At 39.1% G+C, this 10256-nt stretch overlaps 1 protein-coding gene across 1 annotated transcript; it reads left to right on the forward strand.

The window, feature by feature from the left end:
* Positions 1-357: 357 nt before the first annotated feature.
* GAGE10 (G antigen 10) lies at positions 358-8477 on the forward strand. The gene is made up of 5 exons (XM_058535864.1): positions 358-443; positions 1446-1537; positions 2340-2490; positions 4965-5090; positions 8367-8477. Exons 2-4 carry the CDS (start codon positions 1454-1456, stop codon positions 5057-5059), a joined length of 330 nt encoding a protein of 109 aa, XP_058391847.1. The 5' UTR covers positions 358-443; positions 1446-1453; the 3' UTR covers positions 5060-5090; positions 8367-8477.
* The last annotated feature ends 1779 nt before the right edge of the window (positions 8478-10256 follow it).

The raw sequence follows: 10256 nt of genomic DNA on the forward strand, positions 1-10256 counted from the left end.
TTGTATAAATCCTACAGAGTATATTGCCATTTCTGTTTTAGCAGGCATTCTACCTCTCTTCACAAGCAGCCACCATAGCCCTTGTCATCATGGCGAGGCCAGGATGAGGGAGGAAGGTGGGCCGTGGAGGGGAGGGCATCAGATGAAGAGAGGGCAAGTCTTGGGGGCGTTATTGGAGGTATCTGGGTTCTGGGGGAACCAGGAACTACCCACATATGACAGACTCCAGAGTCCTCAGTGGAGTTCCGTTGGGGTGGGCGGGGAACCCAGCCTGGGAGGCACACGCAGGATGCAACACGCATGCCTGGTGCGCGCGCATGCCCGGTGCCGCGCACCTTCCCATCAGCCGTTAGTGTTGGGGGTGCATAACGTTCCCCCGGCACCGAGGTGTGAGGGTGGTGTTTTACCGTCTGACTTCTTTCTTGTTGGTAGAGACTCAGTCGGTAGGTTGCCTAGATCAGTCTTCCCAGGAGTTTAAGTGTGAGCGAGTGTGAGGAGGGAGCCAGTGGGCTTCGGCGGGTCCAGGCGGCATGGTTTCTGGCCTCTGAGGAGGGTCCTCCAGGTCGTTGTCCTCTTCACTGGCGTCGCAGGCGCCATGACTCGTGTCGTCGTGGTGGGGCCGGGACGAGGGAGGATGGTGGGCCGCGGAGGGGAGGGGGGTGTGAGGAAGATGGGGTGAGTCTTGGGGGCGTTATTGGAAGTATCCGGGTCCTGGAGGCGCCTAGGACTGCCGGCAGAGCACGGAATCCAGAGTCCTCAGTGGGGCCCTGGGCCGGGGCGGGTTGGGGCGGGCGGTAAAGAAAGGGCCTAGAAACAGGGAACGCCGCGGGCTTGTAACTGCGTCCCCGAGGTTGGTAGTGCACCAAGCAGAGTGCCAAGGGAGGAGCGGGCCCATCCTTCTGCATGGCAGCTCGGCAGCTCGTCACCTTGGCCCTTGGAGTGGGAAAACAGCCATAGGTGGTATGGGAACAGTTGAGGCTTTCCATGGGTTTCAGCAGAACTTGATGGAAGGGGGAAGAATGGGCCTAGGAGATGGGAGTGTGACAAAAGCAGTAGTCACTCAACTTGAAATTTTCTGGTGCTTTCATGATGAATCCAGTTGTGAAACCAAACCTCATCAGAAAAGTCTCCAATCTTTTACCGTGTGCCTTGAGGTGATTTCTCTGTCAGCTTGGCCATGACATGAACAGTTGCCTTTGCAAGCTGCCAGATTTGGTGTGATTGGAAAGCATGCACATTTACATTACCTTGAGACTTATTTTGTTGTTGTTATCTCTCTTCTTAAAAAATTATTTTATTGAGGTTACATTGGTTTACCTTGAGACTTACTTTGAAAATATTTTCAATATTAAAAAAGAAGTACATGTCACCATTTGGCCACAGAAGTGGTCAAATACAGTTATCCTCTTAAGTGTGTTCTCCAAATCACAATATTCTGTTTTCAGTGTGAAATATGAGTGGGCAGATAAGGTGGACATTCAGACCTAGAGGAAGAAGCGATGATGAAGAATCTTCCCAGCTAGTTGGGCCTGTGGTTGTAAGTATTTTAACGTTTGATGTTTTTTATTAGTAGAAATTTATTTTTGTGACAATATTGTTGAGCTGGTATAGATACAGTGATAAAGGGCTTCCATACTGATAAGGAATACTGATCCAGGAGAATTACATTCTGGTGTTGCCTGAATGGATGTTGTTATGTTCCTGGGAAATAGACCTGATGACTTCCTTCTCATGCTTGTTAACAATAGATTGCACACATCCATCCCAAAGTAAATTAAAATGGCTTCCAAAGTCCTTGTGGGATAACTCTTTTTTTGGAGTAGCCTCTCTGTGGGAAGAGTAACTTCATTAAGAGTAAGTATATTGAGGGGCTGGCCCTGTGGCTTAGCAGTTGAGTGTGCACGCTCCGCTACTGGCGGCGCAGTTTGGATCCCGGCACGCCCCAACGCACTGCTTGTCCGGCCGTGCTGAGGCCGCGTCCTACATACAGCAACTAAGAGGATGTGCAGCTATGACATACAACTATCTACTGGGGCTTTGGGGAGAAAAAGGGAAAAAAAAAAAAAAAGGAGGAGGATTGGCAATAGATGTTAGCTCAGGGCCGGTCCTCCTCAGCAAAAAGAGGAGGCTTGGCATGGGTGTTAGCTCAGGGCTGATCTTCCTCACACACACAGAAAAAAAACAGAGTAAGTATATTGAATAGTAATGGAGAAATATCATTAGATTTACTTATGATCAAATATATCTATGTATTCTGTATATTTATATTATTGACATGTATTAATAACAAAACTTTTTTTAACAAAACTTTTTATTTGTGCACACACACACCCTTGTAGACCCAGCAGCCCAGTGATGAGCAACCTCAACAAGAGGAACCACCAACTGAGAGTCAGGATATTACACCTGGTCAAGAGAAAGAAGGTGAAGGAGCACTTGTGGTTCAAGGTGAAGGGAAAGGGAAGAAGAACGCCTCTTGCATGTTTATATGTATGTGTGCATGCGTTATGATATACCAGTAACAAGAGGAAAGAAAACAATAAAAAGGGATCTCAAACATTGCCCGCAAATTGGCTGGAAAAGTAAAGAGAGTATAGTTTGCAGCTTTGAGCAATCCCTCATTGTAAGAAATTTCTCCCATTTTATAAATGAGAAAATTGAGGCCGAAAGATTGTATTTATCAAAGAGCACTCAACTGTTGATGACAAAATTTGTATTTCATTCCAAAGTTTGTGTCTTCCTACCACCTATGTTGCTGTAAAAAAAGGTGAATGATTTTACTTAAAATGCTTAAGACTCTAATGTCTGTATTGTAAGATAGCTCAGTATTGGCCCAGGGATAAATACTGTTCAGTGGAGCAGGATAGAGACTCCAGAAAAGAGCTCAATGAATTATAGGCACTGTTTCCTTCTGTTGCTATTTTGATATGGTAAATTTGGAAAAAGCTGGATAATTCAGGATACTGGCATATAGGTAGCTGGTTTAGTATTATTTTTTAAGGGGCTTATACAAGGTGGTTAAATCCTTCTATGGTTAGAAAAATCAAAGGATTAATTTTCTAAAGATTAACATGAGACAGAAATTATTTCTCCCAGGTATATATAGTATTTTGAAGGAAGACATTTACGTAATTCAGGCCACTGTTAAAGGTTTCTAGAATATGAATGACAACAATGCCTATTCATTTCTTTCCACCCCACTTCCTTTATTTTCACTGTAAGACAATATATTTTCAAGTATCCACAAATAATTTTGCTGTTATTTTTGCTATTTTGTTCTATATGGGATTCATTTATGGAAAATTACACATAGGGCCTTTGGATCTACATAAAACTTTCTGGTTACCCTAATAGGAGACAGGTGTCAAAATTGTAAGATTTGTCAGGCCCGAAAATCCCCTCAGCTAATCCTTCAGAAAATTACATTTTAATTGTAATTGAAATCCTATCCATGCTGTGGACTTCAGACTTTGTAGATGGCTGATGCTCTTAGTACACTCTGGCAAATACGGGAGTTATACATGTGTTATGGTTTATCCATGGATTGTCATTTAAAATAAAGGTTTCATAATATGGGAAAATAAATATGTAAAGTCCATTCCTGATTCCTGCTTATTTTGCAAAAATAACTCCTCATTGAACTGTACACTTAAAAATGGTTAAGATGGTAAATTTTATATTATGAGTTTTTAAACCACAATTAAAAATAAAGTAACTCCTGTCTTCCTGAAGTACAATGTAGTTGTCATATATTCTTTTTAATTTTTACTTTATATTTCCAAAGCAAAAAAATTACAGAAAAGTTACAATAATAGTACAATTAACTCACATACTTTTCACTTATTCACCGATTATTAATAGTTTTTACCATGTTGGTTTCATATCTTCTTCCCTTCCCCCGATACACACACACACACACACACACACACACACATATCAATATGTTTACTGTTATTAATGCTGAATCATTTAGATAAAGTTTCAATATATCCTAAGAACAAGGAAAAAGTCATTCTCTTGGCTAACCACTGTACAATTATCAAAATCAGGAAATTTGACAATGAGAAAATGCAGTCATTTAGTATCTTCAAATTTCCTCAGTTGTAACAATAATTTCCTTTATAGAATTTTTTTGATCCAGAGTCTAGTCTAGGATCATGCATTGCATTTAGTTGTCATGTCTATTTAGTCTTCTTTATCTGGAGTAGTTCTTTTATTTTTCTTTGTCATTCATGATACTGACATTTCTGAAGAGGATAGACCAGTCGGTTTGCAGAATGTTTATCAATTTGGGCTTTTTCCTGTATTTTTTTAAGACTTTTTTTTCACTCGACATTTATAGGTGTCTACTCATGCCTTGTAACATGCTAAGTACTAATGACAGACATGATTTCAGCCTTCAGCTCACAATCTAGTTAGACTCAAACAAATCACTAATAAGTACAATCACAAGTACAATGCAGGTAAGTACAAAGGGAGCACCTACGTTGTCTGAGGGCAGTCTTGGGAAAGGAAGAGGAACCTGCTTTCCTAGTTTCTGGTAACAGACTCCTGAAATAATGCTCTTGTGATTCTTATGCATCACATTTATTACTACACTAGCCTAAAATTATTTAATAACACAGAGGGAATGAATATTATCATTTCCTTTTTCATATCTCATGTTTTACTTCTTTTTTTTTTTTTTGGTGAGGAAGATTAGCCCTGAGCTAACATCTGTTGCCAATCCTCCTCTTTTTGCTGAGGAAGATTGGTCCGGGACTAACATCCGTGCCCGTCTTCCTCTACTTTATATGTGGGATGCCGCCACAGCATGGCTTGATAAGTGGTACATAGGTCCGCACCCGGGATCCGAACCTGCAAACCCCGGGCTGCCGAAGCAGAGTGTGTGAACTTAACTGCTACGCCACTGGGCTGGCCCCTCATGTTTTACTTCTTAAATTGATAACCTTTTTATTTGCAAGGGCTTGCCCTGGAAGCTAATCAACAGGAACTGGCTCAGCCAAAGACTGGGCGTGAGTGTGGTGATGATCCTGATGTCAAGGGGAAGAGACTATGAAATCCAGAGCCCATGAAAATGCCAGAAGCAGGTATGTTATCCATTAAGCATGCAAATTCTAGGGTGTTTCTTTTCCACAATATTATATTTTTAATAATGTAGAGGTAACATTACTGCTACTTTAACAACAGAGTTCACATATAAAGATTATTTGAAATGTAGTTCAGACCTTAAATGCTTGACTTATAGACTATCAGGTATAGAAACAAATTGGGTCAAAGCTATATTGAATTATAAAATAGGAAAGCATTTTGTTACCTTTGAGTATAGGTCCTTTAACCAACAGCTAATAATTTTCAGATACTTTTATAGAGATCTGTTTTAACAAATACACGATGCATTTGTAACACACATCAGTTTGTATGAAATATGCTGAGGCCCTAAAGTAGGTTCTGGGACCAGCTCTAACATAATTTGTGAGACTCTGGGCAAATCTCTTAACTTTTAAACACATCTTTGCTCTTATAAAAATAGTGAATTCAAATCAGATATTTAAAAATTATTTTAATGATTTTTGCGTTCTGTTGGGTAGAATACAAAGATAATCTGCTTTGTGTGAATTGTTTCTCATAAATCATCAAACCCTGACCTGAGTCAAATTACAACATCTGAATTGAGGTTTCATGGCTACTAAGAAAACGAACTCTGCTTGATGTTTGTTTTTCTGTACGGAGTCCTGAATGCCTGTTCTCAGATTCTGAATTCTCTGGCTCTTAACAACTGCATTTTAAATCCTTTCCCCAAGGAAGCCTCAAATGACTAAATAATAAAATGGCAAGAGATAGTCTAGTTTCTAGTTTCTGTGGCTGATTAAGTAGAGAGAGTGCATGTAGTCACTGATGCTCAAGGTGACTGTAAGATAGCTATGCTAAGCACACTCTGTGTCTCCACTCAGTCTTAATGAGCTACTGTTCCTAATCAAAATGTGGATGCGGTGATATCATCACCTCTGACCATATCAAAAGTGGCATATATATAAATTTCTGCCTTGAGACATCAATTGATAAGATTTGAAGTTCAAAGACCATAACCTTAATAAGTCCTGAGTAATCAAGTTAAGTATGTTTATATGTGTTTTCCCAATTGCTGGCCATTAGTCACAAGAGCTTCTGAATTTAAAGTAAGCACTGATGTTTAGGGAAGAAGTTACCTTGCGTTAGTCTTCTAAACTTTTTTACTCTACATTGCTGGACCATTCCATTAGACTATTGACATTAAGAGAGAGTTTTCAGACTACTTCCAGGAACCTACTGAACATGGCTAAAATGTACTCATAGGAAGATCATCGCCTTAAATGCATATGTTATTAAAAGAAAGATGATAAATTACATGAGCATCTAATATAAAAAAAATAATAATAAAGCAACAAAATAAACTTAGGGGAAAAAGAAAGAGATTCTTAATAAAAGATAGGTATGAATCATTAGGAAAAGGAAAAATAATCCAACTAATAAGTAAATCAAAGAGATTGCTCTTTTAGAAAATATTTGTGAATAGAGGATCCACTAGTTTACATAATCGTGAAGAAAATAAAGGCCAAGTATATATAATATGGAGTATGAACAAGACACTAACAGATATTGAATATGTTATATAATTATATATATATGTGTGTATTTGGCTTTCCAAGTTTTTTTCTTTTATTTCCTTTTTTTCATTGTGAAATTTTTAATTTTTATTTTGTGTGTGAGGAAGATCAGCCCTGAGCTAACATCCATGCCAATCCTCCTCTTTTTGCTGAGAAAGACTGGCCCGGGGCTAACATCTGTGCCTATCTTCCTCCACTTTATGTGGGACCCCGCCACAGCATGGCTTGACGAGCAGTGCGTCGGTGCGTGTCTGGGATCCGAACCCAGGCCCCCAGCAGCGGAGCACACGTACTTAACCGCTACGCCATGGGGCCGGCCCCTGTTGTGAAATTTTTGTTGTACATTATTGTTTATCAGTCACCATATAAGTGCATCCCTCCACCCCTTGTGCCCACCCCCCACCCCCGTAGCCCCTGGTAACCAGCAAACAGTTCTATCTGTCCGTGTATTGGTTTATCTTCCACATATGAGTGAAATCATACACTGTTTATCCTTCTCTTTCTGGCTTATTTCACTTAACATAATACCCTCCAGGTCCATCCATGTTGTTGCAAATGGGACGATTTTGTCTTTTTTTATGGCTGAGTAGTATTCCATGGTATATATATACCACATCTTCTTTATCCAATCATCAGTCAAGGGACACTTGGGTTGCTTCCATCTCTTGGCTATAGTGAATAATGCTGCGATGAACATAGAGGTGCATAAGCCTCTTTGGATCGTCGATTTCAGGTTCGTTGGGTAGATACCCAGAAGTGGGATAGCTGGATCATAAGGTATTTCTATTTTTAATTTTTTGAGGAATCTCCATACTGTTTTCCATAGAGGCTGCACCAGTTTGCATTCCCACCAGCAGTGGATTAGCGTTCCCATTTCTCCACAGCCTCTCCAGCACTTGTTGCTTTTTGTCTTGGTGATTGTTGGCTTTCCAAGTTTTTTTTCTTTCTTTCTCTTTCTCCCCCACTTCTGTCCTTCGTGTTTTTTTGGCCGGACTGTGAGACATGGTGCTATTTCTCCTTGACAATTTGATGTTACCTTTGATGATAATGGCTTAAAACTAGTGTGACCATATAAATTATTGTACAAACTGGAACGCTTTTCAGCGTGTAACGAGTCACTATTCATAATTACAGCAGGAGTATGGATGCAAACAGGGACAAATGGTTGCCCTACTTATAAGGGCTAAACTAGCTCAAAGAAACAGTTTTGCACTTTTCCATAATAAAAGTCAAAACAAACGCAATACCAGCCTTTCTATTTATTTCACTTAAGCAATTCCAAGTGTGATATTATTGTTGTAGATATCCTACATGTATTCAGAATACTTTTTCAAGTCAGAACATTTAAATGATTCTTTTGAAGTTTCTTAGGTTTTTCATTTGTTGTTTGGTTGAATTTTTACTAAAAGTATAAAGAATTTTTGCTTTCTACTTAAAACTACCTCTGAATAGATGCACTAGGTTTAATCTGTTCTGAACTTGAGTAGTCTTTTTGCTTCTTTGTACCACTAGAAAGAGTGGTGTGTTTAACAAATATTGTTAATGTGTCTGAAAGTCTACCTTCGAAGTCTCTACAGAGGTTTAACTGGATATAAGCCAAAGGGTCACCCTTAGGGTTCTGGTTTTAGTCCATTTTATAAAACTAAAAATGTAATGTCCTTTAGTGTCATCTAAATAAAGTTCTAAGTAATGTATCCCACTGTTATGTTTATCTTATAGGTGAAGGACAACCACAGGTTTTTAAAGGAAGACAAGCTGAAACCATGCAGGCTGTTCTTGTGTTGGAAATTTGACTGTTAAAATTCTCTCAATAAAGTTTTGCAGTTTTGTCCAAAGAAGTCTTGCACCTATTTTGTTAAATTTATTTCTATGTATTTGATGCTGTTGGAAATTGTATCTTTTTCTGAAATTTTATATTTTGTTTGAGCTGGTATAGAGAGACATAATTTTTGTATGTTGCTTTTTCTATCCAGCAACCTTGCTAAATATGCTTATTAATTCCAAAAGTTTATTTTTAGATCCTTTTCCATTTTCAACATATGTAATCATATCATCTTTGAATAATAATAACAACAATTTTGTCCCTGCTATTTTCAACATTTTATCTTTTATTTCCTTTTCTCATTTTATGGCGTTGGGCAGACCTACCCAGTACAATGTTGAATAGAATTGGTGATAGTGGACATCTTTGTCTTATCCTTGATCAGAAATGGAAAATGTTCAACATTTCACCATGATGTTTACTGTGCTGCTTTTTTGTAAATACACTTTATCAGAGTAAATGCATTCTATTCCTAGTTTTCTGAGAGTATTCATCTTTTTTTGTGTGTGTGTGAGGAAGATCAGCCCTGAGCTAACATCCGTGCCAATCCTCCTCTTTCTGCTGAGGAAGACTGGCCCTGGGCTAACATCCGTGCCAATCTTCCTCCACTTTATATAGGACGCCGCCACAGTGTGGCTTGACAAGCGGTGCGTGGGTATGTGCCCGGGATCCGAACCCAGGCCGCCAGCAGCAGAGCGCGCACACTTAACCGCTATACCATGGGGCTGGCCCCTGAGAGTATTCATCTTGAATGTATGTTGAATACATAAAACATAGTACATTTATTGAGATGATCATAGGATTTTTCCCTCTATTAATCTGTTAATGTGTTGAATTACATTGATAAGTTTTCATGGTTAAGCCAACTTTACATTCCTAATCTAAACACAATTTGGTCATGAGTAATCTATGTCCTAATAATTTGTTTAGGATTTTTACGTATGTCCTAGTGAGTGACCTTAGCCTGTACTTTTATTTCATGTACTCTCTTTGTTGAATTTTGGTATCAAGGTTACACTAGAAAAATGAATTGGTATGTAAAAGCTTTTTTTCTGTTCTCTGGAACTGATGTCTCTGCAAGGCTGTGAGGAACATGGGCTAGGGTTTCCTATGTTCAGCCGTGTCTGGATTGCATCTCTTTTTTACTATTGGACCCTACTTAAAGGGCGGTGACCAAAGGGGAAGCTCCAGGTTCCCATCCCTTCGAACTTGGTGAGGTGCCCATCTTCTCTGCAAGACACCTCTGATGATGCTATCACTCTGAAGGCTACCTGCTCCTGTTTCTATGCTGATATTCGTCTTCTATACACAGAAAGTTAAAAGTCATGGCTCTATTAACTTGCCTAGATAGTTTAGATCTGTGCTTTATGGTCATGAATGGCTGACCAACCCTCGAGCTGTATGTATACAGTTATGACAGTAGCTCCATTTATTGAGTTTTTAATCTAATAATAACAGGAGTTATTACAAAAACTCACATTTATAGAGTGTATACTGTTAGCCACTTCTTTGTGGTAGATTCTGTACATGTATGACCTCATCAAATCCTCACAAAGAGGGTAAGTCAGAGTTTTCACAAAATTGACAATGTCTGACTCCAGTAAGAAGGAGATTTGGGGATTCAAGTTCTAAGTTCAAAACCCTTGCTCTTTTCTCAGAATAAAAGCTCCTGAAAGTGTTGACTACAGAAGAACTGATGGTGTATATGATGACTTTAGTTGTAGTCTGATGTTTTTATAAAAAATTAATAATATATATATAAATAATTGTTTGACTTAAAAGGCTTT

This window comes from Diceros bicornis, chromosome X (genome assembly GCF_020826845.1).
Source record: "Diceros bicornis minor isolate mBicDic1 chromosome X, mDicBic1.mat.cur, whole genome shotgun sequence".
In the NCBI taxonomy this organism is placed as follows: Eukaryota; Metazoa; Chordata; class Mammalia; order Perissodactyla; family Rhinocerotidae; genus Diceros; species Diceros bicornis.